At 47.6% G+C, this 19,135-nt stretch overlaps 1 protein-coding gene across 1 annotated transcript in view; it reads left to right on the top strand.

The window, feature by feature from the left end:
• STAG3 (STAG3 cohesin complex component) overlaps positions 1-19,135 on the top strand; it is a gene marked incomplete at its 5' end in the record, with an annotated part of 227,684 nt that overhangs the window by 145,374 nt on the left and 63,175 nt on the right. Inside the window, 2 exons of the mRNA XM_082256553.1 lie at positions 15,396-15,523; positions 18,207-18,308. Of these exons, the coding sequence (XP_082112679.1) occupies positions 15,396-15,523; positions 18,207-18,308 (230 nt within the window). The remainder of the gene's footprint in view (positions 1-15,395; positions 15,524-18,206; positions 18,309-19,135) is intronic.

Genomic DNA, 19,135 nt, shown 5'->3' on the forward strand with positions numbered 1-19,135 from the left:
GGAATTTAAATGAGGTGAAAACCAGAACGCTGGGAAATATGAACAATTCAAACATGTTGTTATTGCTATACACCAACAATTAACAAAGTACAACATATGAAATGTCAATTCATGTATGGTCAACACAATCAAAATACTTGGGTCAGTCTGCCATATGTGCAGGTACATCAATCATATATATATATATATATATATATATATATATATATATATATATATATATATATATATATATATATATATCAAGAGTATAGGGACTGATAGCACTCCCTATATGCCACACAGTCCATAATTATACCATTGTTGCCATGTTATACAGGTCCCTCTCAAAAAATTAGCATATTGTGATAAAGTTCATTATTTTCTGTAATGTACTCATAAACATTAGACTTTCATATATTTTAGATTCATTACACACAACTGAAGTAGTGCAAGCCTTTTATTGTTTTAATATTGATGATTTTAGCATACAGCTTATGAAAAACCAAAATTCCTATCTCAAAAAATTAGCATATCATGAAAAGGTTCTCTAAACGAGCTATTAACCTAATCATCTGAATCAACTAATTAACTCTAAACACCTGCAAAAGATTCCTGAGGCTTTTAAAAACTCCCAGCCTGGTTCATTACTCAAAACCGCAATCATGGGTAAGACTGCAGACCTGACTGCTGTCCAGAAGGCCATCATTGACACCCTCAAGCAAGAGGGTAAGACACAGAAATTTCTGAACGAATAGGCTGTTCCCAGAGTGCTGTATCAAGGCACCTCAGTGGGAAGTCTGTGGGAAGGAAAAAGTGTGGCAGAAAACGCTGCACAACGAGAAGAGGTGACCGGACCCTGAGGAAGATTGTAGAGAAGGACCGATTCCAGACCTTGGGGGACCTGCGGAAGCAGTGGACTGAGTCTGGAGTAGAAACATCTAGAGCCACCGTGTGCAGGAAATGGGCTACAGGTGCCGCATTCCCCAGGTCAAACCACTTTTGAACCAGAAACAGCGCCAGAAGCGCCTGACCTGGGCTACAGAGAAGCAGCACTGGACTGTTGCTCAGTGGTCCAAAGTATTTTTTTCGGATGAAAGCAAATTTTGCATGTTATTCGGAAATCAATGTGCCAGAGTCTGGAGGAAGACTGGGAAGAGGGAAATGCCAAAATGCCTGAAGTCCAGTGTCAAGTACCCACAGTCAGTGATGGTCTGGGGTGCCATGTCAGCTGCTGGTGTTGGTCCACTGTGTTTTATCAAGGGCAGGGTCAATGCAGCTAGCTATCAGGAGATTTTGGAGCACTTCATGCTTCCATCTGCTGAAAAGCTTTATGGAGATGAAGAGTGCCAAAACCACTGGTAAATGGTTTACTGACGATGGTATTACTGTGCTCAATTGGCCTGCCAACTCTCCTGACCTGAACCCCATAGGGAATCTGTGGGATGTTGTGAAGAGAAAGTTGAGAGCAGGGGCGGACTGACCATTAGGGCACTCGGGCACTGCCCGAGGGCCCGGGGCTAGTAGGGGGCCCCATGAAAGGCTCCTGGCACCTACCTTCCAAAGCATCTGTGATGATCCCGGAGCCCAGTGCCAGAACAAGTTCCAGCACTGAGCTCCGGTAACTGGCCTGACAGAGACACACTAGCGTGGGCACTCAGGACACCTTCCCTGCATCTCTTTCAGGGTGCCTGGGCTCCCTCACGCAGCGATCGTCCTTCTGCAGCAGCTGACACTTACATCTGTCCCCCAACTGATGCCTGCACAGTACACAGAGCTCACCAAGGATCCTCCTCCACGGCTCTGAAGTACACAGACAGGAGGAGGAGGAGTAGCCGGGGAGGAGGGACATTAACTTCAAGAGCTGCACTGATTATCTGAGGTATGTACTGTACATAGTTTATGGATACGGAAGGGGGACAGATAACAAGGATGCACATATGGAGAAGTGATGGGGGCGGGGGCATATGCTAGGGGGATGCTTTTGGAGGGGGGATGACTTGTGCTAGAAGGTGAGGAGGTGGTGTGAGGGGATTTCAACTCTGACCTCTCCCCTCCAAATGCACCCCCAGCACATGTTCTCTTACTGCCCCTTCTCCCCAAATCAAAGAGGTGCAGATTGCCACTCATCCCAGGACCCCTCTCTGCTGTCATCCCAGGACCCCCTCTCTCCTCATCCCAGGACCCCTCTCTCCTCATCCCAGGACCCCCTATCTCCTCATCCCAGGACCCCTCTCTGCTGTCATCCCAGGACCCCCTCTCTCCTCATCCCAGGACCCCTCTCTCCTCATCCCAGGACCCCCTATCTCCTCATCCCAGGACCCCTCTCTCCTCATCCCAGGACCCCCTATCTCCTCATCCCAGGACCCCTCTCTGCTGTCATCCCAGGACCCCCTCTCTCCTCATCCCAGGACCCCTCTCTCCTCATCCCAGGACCCCCTATCTCCTCATCCCAGGACCCCTCTCTCCTCATCCCAGGACCCCCTATCTCCTCATCCCAGGACCCCTCTCTCCTCATCCCAGGACCCCTCTCTCCTCATCCCAGGACCCCTCTCTCCTCATCCCAGGACCCCCTATCTCCTCATCCCAGGACCCCTCTCTCCTCATCCCAGGACCCCCTATCTCCTCATCCCAGGACCCCTCTCTCCTCATCCCAGGACCCCCTATCTCCTCATCCCAGGACCCCTCTCTCCTCATCCCAGGACCCCTCTCTCCTCATCCCAGGACCCCTCTCTCCTCATCCCAGGACCCCCTATCTCCTCATCCCAGGACCCCCTCTCTCCTCATCCCAGGACCCCTCTCTCCTCATCCCAGGACCCCCTCTCTCCTCATCCCAGGACCCCCTCTCTCCTCATCCCAGGACCCCCTATCTCCTCATCCCAGGACCCCCTCTCTCCTCATCCCAGGACCCCTCTCTCCTCATCCCAGGACCCCCCCTCTCCTCATCCCAGGACCCCCTCTCTCCTCATCCCAGGACCCCTCTCTCCTCATCCCAGGACCCCCCCTCTCCTCATCCCAGGACCCCCTCTCTCCTCATCCCAGGACCCCTCTCTCCTCATCCCAGGACCCCCTCTCTCCTCATCCCAGGACCCCCTCTCTCCTCATCCCAGGACCCCTCTCTCCTCATCCCAGGACCCCCTCTCTCCTCATCCCAGGGCCCCCTCTCTCCTCATCCCAGGGCCCCCCCTCTCCTCATCCCAGGGCCCCCCCTCTCCTCATCCCAGGGCCCCCTCTCTCCTCATCCCAGGGCCCCCTCTCTCCTCATCCCAGGACCCCCTCTCTCCTCATCCCAGGACCCGTATCTCCTCATCCCAGGACCCCTATCTCCTCATCCCAGGACCCCTCTCTCCTCATCCCAGGACCCCCACTCTCCTCATCCCAGGACCCCTCTCTGCTGTCATCCCAGGACCCCCTCTTTCCTCATCCCAGGACCCCCTCTCTCCTCATCCCAGGGCCCCCTCTCTGCTCTCATTCCATGGCCCCCTCTCTGCTCTCATCCTATGGCCCCCTCTCTGCTCTCATCCCAGGACCCCCTCTCTGCTCTCATCCCAGGACCCCCTCTCTGCTCTCATCCCAGGACCCCCTCTCTGCTCTCATCCCAGGGCCCCCTCTCTGCTCTCATCCCATGGCCCCCTCTCTGCTCTCATCCCATGGCCCCCTCTCTGCTCTCATGCCATGGCCCCCTCTCTGCTCTCATCCCAGGACCCCCTCTCTGCTCTCATCCCATGGCCCCCTCTCTGCTCTCATCCCAGGACCCCCTCTCTGCTCTCATCCCAGGACCCCCCTCTCTGCTCTCATCCCAGGACCCCCTCTCTGCTCTCATCCCAGGACCCCCCTCTCTGCTCTCATCCCAGGACCCCCTCTCTGCTCTCATCCCATGGCCCCCTCTCTGCTCTCATCCCAGGACCCCCCTCTCTGCTCTCATCCCAGGACCCCCCCTCTCTGCTCTCATCCCAGGACCCCCTCTCTGCTCTCATCCCAGGACCCCCTCTCTGCTCTCATCCCATGGCCCCCTCTCTGCTCTCATCCCAGGACCCCCTCTCTGCTCTCATCCCAGGACCCCCTCTCTGCTCTCATCCCAGGACCCCCTCTCTGCTCTCATCCCAGGGGTCTCTCTCAGCTCTCATCCCAGGGCCCCCTCGATGCTCTCATCCCAGGACCCCCTCTCTGCTCTCATCCCAGGGGTCTCTCTCAGCTCTCATCCCAAGGCCCCCTCTCTGCTCTCATCCCAGGGGTCTCTCTCAGCTCTCATCCCAAGGCCCCCTCTCTGCTCTCATCCCAGGGGTCTCTCTCAGCTCTCATTCCAGTGTCCCCTCTCTGCTCTCATCTCAGGACCCCCCCTCTGTTCTCATCTCAGGACCCCCTCTCTGTTCTCATCTCAGGACCCCCTCTCTGTTCTCATCTCAGGACCCCCTCTCTGTTCTCATCTCAGGACCCCCTCTCTGCTCTCATCTCAGGACCCCCTCTCTGCTCTCATCTCAGGACCCCCTCTCTGCTCTCATCCCAGGGGTCTCTCTCTGCTCTCATCCCAGGACCCCCTCTCTGCTCTCATCCTATGGCCCCCTCTCTGCTCTCATCCCAGGACCCCCTCTCTGCTCTCATCCCAGGACCCCCCTCTCTGCTCTCATCCCTGCACCCCCCTCTCTGCTCTCATCCCAGGACCCCCTCTCTGCTCTCATCCCAGGGGTCTCTCTCTGCTCTCATCCCAGGGGGTCTCTCTCTGCTCTCATCCCAGGACCCCCTCTCTGCTCTCATCCCAGGGGTCTCTCTCAGCTCTCATCCCAAGGCCCCTCTCTGCTCTCATCCCAGGGGTCTCTCTCAGCTCTCATTCCAGTGTCCCCTCTCTGCTCTCATCTCAGGACCCCCTCTCTGCTCTCATCTCAGGAACCCCTCTCTGCTCTCATCCCTGGACCCCCTCTCTGCTCTCATCTCAGGACCCCCTCTCTGTTCTCATCTCAGGACCCCCTCTCTGTTCTCATCTCAGGACCCCCTCTCTGCTCTCATCTCAGGACCCCCTCTCTGCTCTCATCTCAGGACCCCCTCTCTGCTCTCCTCTCAGGACCCCCTCTCTGCTCTCATCTCAGGACCCCCTCTCTGCTCTCATCCCTGGACCCCCTCTCTGCTCTCATATTAGGACCCTCTCTCTGTTCTCATTCCAGGACCCTCTCTGCTCTCATCCCTGGGGCCCCTCTCTGTCCTTATCCCAGGGGTCCCTCTCTGTTCTTATCCCAGGGGCTACTCTCTGTCATTATTCCAAGGGTCACTCTCTGTCTTTATCTCAGGGGTCCCTCTCTGTCCTCTTTCAAGGGGTCCCCTAAACACCAACTGGGATAGGTTGTTCAGGACAGCAAGGGCCTGTTTAAATTTGCAGTTTGGGGGCAGGAAAACCTCAGAATTGAGCCCTGTATTTACTCTCCCCCACCACACCCCCTTTAACTGCAAGGGCCAGGGGTGTACACATGTTGCATCCGCATCAGGAATTATATGTCCTGTCACGCTTGGCAGATGTAGCACCTGCCAAGCATAACTCATTCAAGTGAATGGGGCTGCATTGCAAAGGCTGTGCAACCTTGTGCAGTACAGCAAAAAAAAAAAAAGGGTTAAAGTAGGCAATGAGAAGGCGTTGTATTGCCTCCTCATCACCTGCTTCAACTCCTTGAATCACACACTAGCATGCTGAAACTATGTGCATTGCACATGGTTGCAGGGTGTTTGCTGAGTGGGCCTCATTCACTTGAATGGGTCACGATAACCCACCAAAAGCAACAGGGGGTTTAACTCCTGCTGCAACATGTGTACTCATGGACATGGACACAGGGGGGCCCCATGATCTCATATTGCCCGGGGGCCCCATAGGTTATCAGTCCGCCCCTGGTTGAGAGACGCAAGACCCAACACTCTGGATGAGCTCAAGGCCGCTATCGAAGCATCCTGGGCCTCCATAACACCTCAGCAGTGCCACAGACTGATTGCCTCCATGCCACGCCGCATTGAAGCAGTCATTTCTGCAAAAGGATTCCCGACCAAGTATTGAGTGCATAACTGAACATAATTATTTGAAGGTTGACTTTTTTTGTATTAAAAACACTTTTTTTTATTGGTCGGATGAAATATGCTAATTTTTTGAGATAGGAATTTTGGTTTTTCATGAGCTGTATGCCAAAATCATCAATATTAAAACAATAAAAGGCTTGCACTACTTCAGTTGTGTGTAATGAATCTAAAATATATGAAAGTCTAATGTTTATCAGTACATTACAGAAAATAATGAACTTTATCACAATATGCTAATTATTTGAGAGGGACCTGTAGATAGTCTGCATGGTACACCATGGCAATGAATGCTGAATCATCAACTTGCTGCCGCAGTCATGGACCTAGTTTGTATCGTGTATATAAAAATACACAAAAATACAATAAACGTACAAAAGGTAAGTAAGCGTTAAAAAATGATTGGGTGTACTGTATGGTTGAAAAATTGATGACATCCTTGTAGCTCTACGCGTTTCGTGATTTAATACCACTCTTCAGGAGCGGATGCCAAAAACTAAAATGACTGTCATTGACAATATGCAGTCCTGTGGACGCAGGGCATCGCATGTGTCTCCCCCGGAAGCTGTGGTGGTAATCCCTGCAAAACGCACCACACATATCCCCATATAAAAACGAAGTTCAATAATGGAAGAAGGTAAGTGGTGACTGTTGCTTAAGTGTCTGCCTCGTGGTAATGCAGTCAGCAACATGTGGTGTGTCCCAGATCCTAACTATCAGCATGCCTGTTTTTTTTTTTTTTTTTTTTTTTTTTTCTAGTGTCCTAGGAGGATGGACATCTTTTCTTCAGCTCAGCTGGGAAAAAAATAGCTAGCTAGTTTTCCTGTCTTTTTTCTTTAATCTAAATTCTTGTTTTTAGTGCAACTAAAGCTGATCTCTTTGGTTGCAGCTATCTAGTAAGGCTGTCCTGGCTTTTTGAGTGCTGCATCTGGACTCACTGGACTGGACATTCTAGGATAGTCTTGCAGTAAGCACAATGAACTACCTCATTTGTTTGGATCGCTTTGATCTTCAAATTTTCTGCATTTTGACGGTTCCTATGGCAAAATGGGTTAACGCTGAGGAACAAATTTTACCATTATCCGCTGATTGAAGTGTCGATTGTAAGCTCCATACTCTTTTCCGCAATTCAGTGCCAAGGAAGCATCTCCTTGGTGCTGCTGCTGCTACTGCATTCTAAAGAGCCACATGGAACACCAGTCTTCGGTCTGTTCCTGCTGACCCTCATACAGACAATCATCCTGTCCCTTCCACCAGTGCTGTTCACATTCTTGGGTCCTTTAGATCCCCTAGGACCGCAAAGACTTTTCCTGTGCGCCTGCCATTCTGCCAGTCAGTCTTATGCCTAGTCGTCTTCTACTGAGATTGGAAACACCAATACAGGATAGCAGGGTATTTGCTCTTTTCTAGTGCTTGTTATTGTTGTATCCATTTGAAAAATACTTTGTTGAAAAGTGGTCTGCCCCCCTGTGCCCTGTCTTAGCAGATCAACCACAGTTCGGGTAGTTTGGGCCACTCTCTAGAGCACTTGTGTCAAACTGGCAGCCTTCCAGCTGTTGCAGAACTAGAAGTCCCATGAGGCATTGCAAGGCCGACAGATACAAGCATGACTCCCACAGGCAGAGGCATGATGGGACTTGTAGTTCCACAATAGCTGGAGGGCCGCCAGTTTGACACCCCGAGTCTAGAGCTTCTAGATTGACGTAGGCAGTGCAGCTGGGCCTTGCGTCTCACGAGGCAGAAGTTCCGGTGTGATTGTGCCAAGGACTCTGAGAGAGCCGGGCTGCTGCAAGGAGCAAACCACCAACAGTCTGCTGGCTTCTAACCCTAGACAGCTGCACCTAGGCTTGTGGGTCACTGGAAGCATCCGTACATAGAGAGAGGAACAAGGAGAAGTGCTGTGTCACGGAGTGGTGAGAGCCTCCGGTCACCCTTTCATCTCCAGTGTTGCATTTAGCCACTATTATCTATGATACCGCAATTCCAAGCATGAGCTTTAGACTATTGACCACCCTCACTGTCGTGGATGGAACTTTTCACATGGGCGCTTTAGTTTAGTTTGGGACTGGTGTGAAACACTTGGCTATCATAGCGCGGCCATATTGCAGTCATTAGACAACCATTATTCCAAGACTGATATAACCTATTGGTAGCCACTCTACTTCACATGGTGATGTCTGTTTTTTTTCATCCGTGGACAAATTGAGTGCAGCATGGCCGTCTCTCTGAGGCTTATGCCCTCAGCCTAGTCTCTCAACCTTTCCGGGACAATATGAATCCAGGGATACAGAAGTGTATTAAGAGGTCCTTCTCTCTACATAACCCTGAGCGGATTTATTTTGACGCTGGACTACCTCCATTAGCCCAATTCATATAGTCCGCTTTCATTGAGACATGTTATTTGGAAGGATTTGGTATGCATGAGAGTGAATGGGGGGCCCATTTTATGTCTGTAACATATGTTATGTAGTAACTGGTTTTACTATATGGGATTCCTGGAGGTCATAGGACTAGGACTTCAGTTGTAGTATTTGTTGTTTACATTTTTCAATAAAGTGTTTTTTGTAATTTCATATTTACAGTGGTTTGTTCTCCATATACAACTCTTTTTCTTTATAAAGGTAGCCATGTGGTCGTCCTTTGTATGTTTTTTCTGATTATACACTAGTTGTGGAGGTACCCCATCCTGTTGGCGAATCTGCAGAAAATTTCCAAGGGTCAGACTGCAAAGACACTGTTAGTTAAGAAAAGTCCTTTTTTGTTTCTCCACTCTCACAACATACATCTAAACCCCCGAATTTGGCTTTCTCTGCTATCGCAAGGTCTGGGACTCAAGTCTGCCAAATCCACAGATAAGCCTTGCTCTGCATAAAGTTGGTGGGGTTTTTTGTTAACCTTTGCGGGCACATAAACCGCTTGCATCTCAGATTCTGGTATGCAGAAAGGGGGTTTCCAGGGGCTATATGCTGGAGTTTTGCTCTGTGCACCCAACTCCAACCTTCCTGTATCACTGCAAAAAAATTGGAAGATTTCCTGGTCCCTACATGGTCTTTTCAATGAAAGGACCATTGCCCTAGTTTCTTTAGTAAAATGCTTCCCGAGGTTTTAGTCCAAAGTGTTTACATTTCCCAAAAAGAGCATCTGCCCCATCTTGGATCTCAAACTACTGAATGTTTTCACTTGAGCTCAGAAATTCCTTATGTGGCCCATTAGGTCTAACATCACCTCCCTTCACTAGGGAGACGTTCTAGTTTATGTTAACATTAAGGATGTGCACCTCCTTGTCCCCATCTTTCCTTTGCATTAGCTTTTCCTTTCCTTTGCTGTGTTTCCTCCTACACTACCAGTTCATGGCCCTGCTTTTTGGCCTCTCATCTGCTTCTCAGCTGTTCGCCAAGGTGCTTTCTTAGTACTTACCCTGCTGCGCTCTCGTGACATCCCTATTGTGGAGTACTTAGATGATCTCCTGTTGAAGAAACTTTCGGTGCAAGCTCTGTCGGACAGTATGGCCTTTGACACATTACAATGTTTCAGATGGATCCTGCACCTTCAGAAATCCTTTTCTGGATCCCACTCACCATTTAGAGTATCTGGGTCCATTCCTGGACATGACATAAGCCAGAGTATGTCTCCCACAGTAAAATAATTCAGACTTTTTGATCTCTGATTCAAGCTTCCCAGTTGAGGAGTCATCTGACTCTCCACTTTTGCATGAGAATCCTGAGGGTTTGCCCAATTTCACTCCAGATTTTACAACACAGTATTCTGTTGTCTTGGGACGAGTCAAGTCCTAACTAGACTGCATTGGTGCCAACTGAATTAGTCAGTCTGTCCATGGATTGGACTTGACTTGGACTTTAATCTTGGTTGCTTGGGAATTCAGCAAATTCCTTTCTTCCAATTGTCATGGAAAAGCCTCATGACGAATGCCAGCCTTTTCTACTAGAGAGAAGTTCTGGGCACCCTGTTAGTGCAGGGGAATCAGTAGTCTGAGAGGTCTCTTCTTAGGATCCACATTCTCAAGCTTCAAGCAATTCTGTTCTCATAGCAGCGCTGGATCATGCTAGAAGGTAATTTCATCCATATGCATTCGGACAACGCCACGATAGTGGCGTACATTACTCATAAGGAAGAATTCAAAAGTCTCGCTGTGGCAAGAGAGGTAGATCAGATCCTGGTATGGGCAGAACTTTACATTCCAGGTTTGCGTGTTGTAGGCAACATCCTAGGGGTAGACATCTGACAGCCAGACTTGTCCAGCTGGCAACGTCTGGATGCAGGGAGGTGGTCCCTACACTTGACCTGGATGTGTTCCAAGGACCTGTGTCACAAGCGGAGAACTCTGAATGTGCACCCCCAGGTTCAACAGAAAGATTTGTCTCCTGGTACAGGGTTCCCCCAGCTCTTTTATCTATCGTTCATCTACAGGCGCAGCTCCATCTCTTCAGAGACCATTGGGTTATAATCCTCCAATCAGGAATAGGCATTAGGCAGGAAAAAGTCTAACCACGCCTATGGGACTGTCCCTGCAGGCATAACCCCTTACACTCTGCTATCGGCAATCAGTTTGTTTCTGCCTAGTTTTCGGAATAGGACCTAGCTCCCTGCTGGGACTTTGGTCTTAGCTTTTAATAGGGAATTTTGTGTTAGTTGGTATTTTTTTATTTTTTGCACAAGTTCTGACGGACCAAGATCTAGAGGAACTACAAGCAACAGCTGGCTTTGATTTCGCACTAGATAATCTAGATCCTTAAGGTCTCTCAGCCTGGCCAAGGAGTGTGAGCAGGTTATAGTCCAGAACTAGGCCTCGCCACAACAGTGCCCCGTTGGATCGGACGAGCCTGCTAGTGGACCGTCTCGCTGGGACACAACGACCTGGAATGCCCTGAGTCGCAGCTTCCCCCTGGACTTGCTGCGCCAACGGGGGATTGCGGTACTGGGGTACCTAAACGATCTTTTGTTGAGAGCGGACTCCCATTCAGCCTTGATGGGCGATCTGACGATCACGGTCACAACTCTGCAGGAGTTTGGATGGAACATTTTCAAGAATTTTCAAGAAATTTCAAGAATTCCGCCCTGATACCTTCCTTGAGACTGGATTATCTGGACCTGACCCCCCCCCCCCCCCTCCCCGGACAAGCTGCAAAAATTGCAGGGGGGGATTCGGTTGCTTTTGGCAAACCATCTGACTTCACTGCAGACTTGCATGTGGGCCTTGGGTCTGATGGTATCAATCTTTGAGGTGATTCCGTTTACTTAGTTCCATACCAGATCTTTGCAAAAGGAGATTCTTGTCAAATGGAACAAGGATATGAAGTACTTGGACTCTTTTATTCAATTGAGCCACAACACAAAGTCTGCTCTCTTGTGGTGGATTCAGTCTCCAGCACTATGCCGGTGCAAGTCTTTCCTCCCGTTGTTTTGGACGGTGGTAACCATGGACGCCAGCCTTTTAGGCTGGGGTGGTGTGCTGGGGAAGCTCTGTGCCCAGGGTTCTTGGACATGGAAGAGTTGAAACTACAGATAAACGTTTTGGAGCTCAGAGCAATAAAGATTTGTCTGAGCCATTGGATGACTCTTCTGCAAGATTGTCCGGTTCGGATTCAATCGGACAATGCCATTGAAGTGGCCAAGATTCTGGCCTGGGCGGAAATGTTTGTTCCAGCCCCTCTGCTGTGCACATTCCAGGTGTGGAAAACTGGCAGGCGGATTACCTGAGTCGTCAGGTGTTTGATCAAAGGGAGTGGTCCCTACACTTTTATCTCTTGTGTGTTCGCTGGGGGACACCCGAGGTCAATCTGTTTGCTTCTCGCCTCGACAAGAAGGTTCAGAGGTTTGTAGCCAGGTCTCGGAATCCTCTGGCCGACGCCACAGACACTCTGGTGGCTCCTTGGGGTCGGTACTGACTGATTTATGCCTTCCCTCTGTTGAAACTTCTGCCAAGGCTTCTCCACAGGATAGAGGTGGAAGGCATTCCGGTCATGCTAGTGCCTCCAGACTGGCCTCACCGGTCTTGGTACCTGAACCTGGTAAGGTCGCTGATGTTCCTTGGAGACTTCCTCTCAGGGAAGATCTGCTGTCTTAAGGCCCGATCTTCCATCATTCTTTACAGTCAATGGCTTTAACGGCAAGGCTGTTGAAAGCCAGGTGTTGAGAGATAGAGGTCTTTCTGACTCTGTGATTCCTACGCTTTTGAAGGCTAGGAATTAGACTTCCAGGAATATCTATCATCGTACGTGAAAATCGTACATTTTATGGTTTGAATCACTGAAGGTACACCCTCGATTGTTTTCGATCGCTAGGGTTTTGGCCTTCCTGCAGAAAAGGGTTGAACAGCGGTTGACTTTGGGCACTATCAAAGACAAAGTGTCGGCTTTGGCTATATATTTCCAACGCCCGTTAGCTATGCATGCCTTGATTCTTACCTTCATACAGGGAGTGCGCATATGGTGCCTCCGAGATGGTCCCCGTTACCGCCGTGGGATCTCAATTTGGTAAGCCTGCTTTTGAGAATATTCGGGAGATTTCTCTGCTTTCATTTTCTCAGAAGGTTGCCTTCTTAGTGGCTATCACTTCTGCTTGCAGGGTGTCTGAATTGTCAGCATTGTCATGCCGCTCACCTTATTTGGTGGTACACAGAGATAAAGCGGTACTTCGACCTAATCAGTAGTTTCTTCCCATTCTTTGGATGTGGTTCGGGCCATTAGAGTTTACTTGGTGGCTACTGATTCTTTCAGGAAATTGGACTCTCTTTATCCTTACCGAAGGACCTCGAAAAGGATTGGCTGTGTCTGCTGCTACCATATCCAGATGGGTCAGGCAGACAGTTGTTCAGGCAGTTGTTCAGGCTTATTCACTGAAGGGTTCAGGTTCCTCCTTTCCCTGTGAAGGCTCATTCTACTAGGGCGCTGAGTGCATCTTGGGCTTTTTGCCATCAGGCGTCAGTGCTGCAAGTTTGCAAGGTGGCAACTTGGTCATCTGTGCATACATTCCCAAAATTATACAAAGTTGATGTGTTGGTATCTTCGGATGCTTCCTTTGGCCGCAAGGTTTTTCAGGCTGCTGTTTGAAGAGAATCTTTTTTTGTTTCTCTTTGAGGGTGTATGTTTTTTCAAGCTGAGCTCCCGTTGTTCCTGGTTGAGCTCCAGGTTACCTGGTTGGCTAAGTTTAGCCTTTGGGCATTTATGGCTTCTTTGCATTGTCTTCCCACCCCTCATGAATATACTGCTTTGGGATGTCCCAATGGTCTTAGAAGAGATGAAACTGCTTCTGTCGACGAATGATAGAGAAGACTGGATTTTTGTAAGAACTTACCATAAAATCAGCAGAGTGTGTGGGGTTATGCCTGCAGGGACAGCCCCATAGGTGTAGTTAAATGCAGTGAAGACAGATAGTTTGCCAACAGCAACGAAATCGCCCCCTACAATTTTTGCAGCTTGTCCGGGGGGGGGGGGGGGGGGAGAAGGGGAGAAACCCTCGCCAAAGCTGAATCCAGAGTCAGGCCCAGATAATCCAGTCTCAAGGAAGGTATCAGGGCGGATTTCTTGAAATTGATGTTCCATCCAAACTCCTGCAGAGGTGTGACTGTGATCGTCAGAACATCCCATATTCCTGTGTAATCATGCTGGTGTTGACTTCTCTATAATTTGAGAGTCAACAACATCTGGTAAGCAGTTTACCTATATCCACATGGTGTTTGCTGACAGGACTCCATCTGTATTGTCATTCACTGGTATGTGGAGGATTCTCTTGGTCACTCTTCATATGGACTTTTATATGAACTTTTCTTTTATTATGCATTGGCGCTGCCCTTTTAAAAAAAATAAAAGTGAAAGTGCATGCAAACCCACTTAAATAACAATGTAATAATAAAATATAAACTAACATCCTTATTAAACATCAAGTGTTAAAGTGTGCCATTTCATATAATGACATAAGTGACAGTTCATCAGAAGTGTATAATGTGAGATTCTTATCCAGAAATGTTCATTTGCATCTAAAGCACCTATTCCTGTTCACCACTGTGCTCTGTGCCCTCACCTGATTGATATGATATACACAGCATGTATTATCATATGCAGATTGGTTCTCTCCAGCCGATATCCTATGCAGGGATCCTCAGTTTGCTTGTAGTATGGCCTCCCACACACTAGGGTACTCCTATCCTGTTGGATGTATTTCCTGGGGAATTGGGCACTGGCCCTATTAAGAGCGCCTTACCCACATGCTGTATAGTTACTCCCGTGCCATATCAAATTAGAGGATGCCCCCAATAGTGTAATACTGTATGGGAATACTTTTATTCTAGTTAAAATTGCACTTACATTAACCTAAAACACTATAGACAATCACAGGGGTACTGTGTCTTCCTGGTTTGATGTCACTTCCATTCTGCAATCTCTCAGGCTCTGCCCTATGTGTTACGTCACACACCGCGTAACTTTCTCAGGTTTTTGTTTTATTATAAGGATTGTTAGTGCAAAACTTAGTAACCTTATTTCTTTTATGAATTGTATTAACAATTTGATGCATTCAGCAACCTCTTGATTTTATTTTGTTCAATTAGTTATATTATTTATTGGCTACAAATTAGGTATTATTAGTCTTGAGCTGATAGCGCAGAAGTTATTCACAAACACACCATTTGAACCTCTTATGGATAATCCTCTTTCTACTCTTTCACAAGGTGGTATTCCTTTTAGCCATTATCTCTGTAAGTGTGTCTGAACTGGTGGCTTTCTACTGCAAGAAACCCATTCTGGTTTTGCTGAGGGTGTTGGGCCCAGGACTTCCTTTTTGCCTAAGTTAGTTGCTGCTTTTAGCCTTTATCAGAACATAATTTTTCCCTCTATCTGTCTACAGTTCACCAAATGGAAATTTTCCTCCATTATCTGGATGTGGTCCGGATTGTGTGAGTCTGTCTCTTAGCCACTGCTTCTTTCATGAAGCCCGATTCTCTTTTTGTAAACCCAGATGGTCCCTGTTCCTCTTGCCTGTCCTCTTGCCTGCCTTTTATACACTCCCCACTTGTCTCCTTCACATACTGTCTGCCATCATACACACTGCATACTTCTTTATTGCGTATATACCACCTGCAATCATACCTTCAACACACCTTTTGCTCCATTGACTGCCCCATATCATACTCTCAGCACTACTCTGCTGCACATCTTACCCATTAAAGCATTTCTTTAATATAATTTGGAATATACCCCTCTTCGCCCATCCTGAAACAGGCACGCTTTTGCTAGTACTGTGATATATCAGTTTTCTTGCAATTTAGCTCCTCCTTTCCAAAACAATCCTATCTTTCTATAATTAGATTAGAGTTTTACACCTTTAATGGTGTTTTTTGTTTCTGCCAGGAGATGAAAATGAACAAATTGCTGAGCTGCATAACAGGCGTGTCCTATTGGCTGGTTACTGCAAGCTGATTCTGTATAACACTTTGGAGCTGCACTTTGCTAGTGAAGTCTTCAAGTACTATGTAAAGGTGAGAAATTACAGGTGTTAACAAAGAGAGCTCATTCAGTACTCACACACATACATATGTATATTTATACAGTGTGTGCGTGTGTGTGTGTATGTATATATATATATATATATATGTAATATATTCCATGGAAATTTTAAATGCATAGACATAAAAAACATAAACAATTTAACCACTCTGCAACCGCTCACAGTAATACTACTGCGGCAGAGTGGTTCGTTATCGTCCAGCCACGTAGTATTAACGTGACTGGACACTCCCCCTTCTGGGCGGCGCTTGCGCGCCGCCGGAGGCTCGCTCCCGCTGTTTTCATTCACAGCGGGAGTCGGGCCAGGGGAGGAGCAGCGGCGATCGCCGCTGCTCTTACCCGATCGTCGGGGATCTCCATAGTGACAGGGAGTGACAGATCGGACTGTTCAGCATAGCTGGACATCCGATCTGTCCATGAATCACATAGTCACCTCCCCCCCTACACGTCAGTAAGCACCAGGCATACATTAACCCCTCCCTCTCCAATAAAATTAACCCCTTCCCTGCCAGTGTCATTTTTACAGTAACAGTGCATATTTATAGCACTGATTACTGCAGTAATGTCACTGGTACCCCCAAAAGTGTCAAAAATGTCAGTCAAGGGTCCGGTCTGTCCGCCGCAATGTCGCAGTCCCGCAAAAAAAATCGCAGATCGCCGCCATTACGCGTTAAAAAAAAAACACCAAAAATGACAGAAATCTTTCCCTTTGTTAGTAAACGCAATAACTTTTGCGCAAACCAATCAAAATACGCTTATTGCGATTTTTTTTACCAAACATAGGTAGCATAAAACAAATTGGCCAAAAATTTTTAAAAAAATTGGTTTTTACATCTTTTTTGGGGGGAATTTCATATAAAAAAATGTTAAAAATATTGTTATTTTTTCAAAATAAACGCCCTTTTTTTGTTTATAGCGCAAAAAGTAAAGATCGCACAGGTGATCAAATACCACCAAAAGAAAGCTCTGTTTGTGGGAAAAAAAGGACGTAAATTTCGTTTGGGTACGGCGTCGCACGACCGCGCAATTGTCAGTTGAAGTCGCACAGCGCCGAATCGCAAAAAGTGGCCTGGACGGAAGACAGCAAAATCCTCCGGTGGTAAAGTGGTTAAACACAATTTTCAGAAGCTTTTTTACTGTGATTGGTTGCTGTCAGCCAGGCATCTTTTTAATTTAGAACTAAAGTCCTGAAAACAAAAGATCTCCAGAAAGTAGAGTATTTTTGTTAGAAGAGACATGCATTGTCTTTTACCTAAAAAACCTTTTCTCTGGCAATGTTTCTTTTGTGTTTACACTGCATGTACCATGCAGTGTACATCACGGCTCTATTGCTGGCATGCCAAGAATAGAGCTGGGTGCCAGAGGCGATGTAACTCCTGTATGCATACATCATCAGTGGCTCTCCAGTGGCTGAAGAGGATCACAGTGGGAACTGGAGGAAACAGCTGCATAGGTGGCCATAGTGGAGGACTCGCCAGTGACAGGAGTATGCTTTAACATTATGTTGAAAACCTAGCTTCATCAACATAGGTTTAATTCTGCTTAATGTAAGTTTATAGACAATGAAGCGACCAAACGCCAAAAGGATTAGTGGCCTAAAATACTGCAAACAATTCTGTCCTGCCATAACATTTACAACAATTGCAAGGTTTTAGTAAAACCTCCCTAAATTTCTTTAGCAAGGAACAAACATTTCACATTAATATTTATGCTACCAAAATTAAAGTGTACTGAAGCCCAGAGCCACTAAACAGCAGTAATCTTTAGGCTGCCAGCATATTGGCCACTAGTGGCTCTGATTTTTGGCACAATGCCAAAAATGGAGAGCAAATGAGTATGTGTAGAGCGGGGTGAGACCGTGGGGCTGATTTACAAAAACTGGAGAGTGCGTGCACAGTCTGGTGCAGCTCTGCATAGAAACCAATCGGCTTCTAGTTTTTTTTTTTTTTTTGGGTAAAGCTTAGAGAAGTTCAGGTAATATTTTTGTTTATTAAAAGTCAGCAGCTAGAAAAGTGTATCTGCTGACTTTTAATAAACAGCCACTCACCTGTCCCACAAACCAGCAGTGTACTTACCCCAGCCGTGCTCTCCCTGTGTCCTCCCTCTATGGCGCTGGCATTTCTACTATGGCCACCAAGGCTGTGACAGCTTGCGGCTTCACAGCCGGCTGCCCACTGCGTATGCGCGAGCGGCGCTGCACTCTGGGACTGGTCCCGAATCCTAGGACCTGCCACATGTCCCAGAAGACTATGGGAAGGAGAACTTCCACTTCCGATCACCTAAGGCGACCGGAACAGAGGTGGGAGCGGGTACCTGCTCCCCCCTCCTCTCCAAAAGCTCAGTTTCACAAACAGGAGCCAGGGTAGAGGCCTTAAAGCAGAAGTTCAGCTTTTGGGTGAAACTCTGCTTTAATTGAACAAGCTGAGATTAGAAGCTGATTGGCTGCCATGCACAGCTGCACCAAATTATACACTCCAGTTTTAGTACATCAACCCCAGTGTATTAATGGATTCTAAACAGTATAGGCACTTAATTTATAATGTTTTGCATAACTATACCAGCAGAAGGGGCCAACCTGAAGTAAGCTAGTGGGACTTCAGTATCTGACCAAAGTTCCACTTTAACTTTCCACACAAAATCTTTTCTTCCTTTCAGTATTATATTCACTATGGGGACATCATTAAGGAAACCCTTCACAGATCCCGTTCAGTGAGCAAGGAGGAGAGCACCAGGACCATCCTCCTGAGTCTAACCCAGGTATCATGGTCTATCTTTAATGTATTGTCTAAGATATCTCCCTGTATGTGGGAGTGGTCCTCAATAGGAAAAAAAAATACGGACAGCAATGAAAATATTTTCTAAAGTTCCAACCCTTGTTCGAATGTGTTTTGTCCTATTACTCTTTGTCCTGACAGATAGCAAGGGTTCATTTTACCAATTTAATTTTACCTTCTATAACAACCCCCACAGTTACTCTTTTGTATCACTTGTCCCTCCATTTAGATTGTAAGCAGTCACGAGCCCTGCACTGTATTGTAACTGTATTGTTTCTATTTTGTAAAGCATGCACAAGCTGGTGCAATACAAATCCTGTGTAATTTTAACATATGTAATTCTAAACGACGGACAATTTTGAAAAAAAAGAAATATTTTTTCTTTCTGCTATAAAACCTATCCAATAAAAAAATGAAAAAATCTAATTTCTCTTTCATTGATTGACGGACACAGCTCCTGGACCATTGGGTTATACTGCCCCCTGCAGAAGTAGGACACTAGGCAGGAAAAAGCTTGACTACCACTATGGGGCAGTCCCAGGGGGTATACTGCCACTCTCAGCTATTTTTACTCCTGTTTTTTTTTCCTGTGAGATCTGCAGTTAACTGCCAGACTGGGCGATGGGCTGGATAATCTAGATCCAGTGGTCACCCCAGTCTGGCCAGCAAGCGCACACAGACCTCAGCTCCGTGCTAGGTCGGCCACGACATAGCCCCACTTGCCTGCGAGGTACATGTCTTGCGAGGTCGCATACGATCGGGTCTCGGCCCGAGTTGCAGCGTTCCTCCTGGCCGACAGCCCCTCCATTT

Source organism: Pelophylax lessonae (assembly GCF_965119305.1).
Source record: "Pelophylax lessonae genome assembly, chromosome: 4".
Classification (NCBI taxonomy): domain Eukaryota; kingdom Metazoa; phylum Chordata; class Amphibia; order Anura; family Ranidae; genus Pelophylax; species Pelophylax lessonae.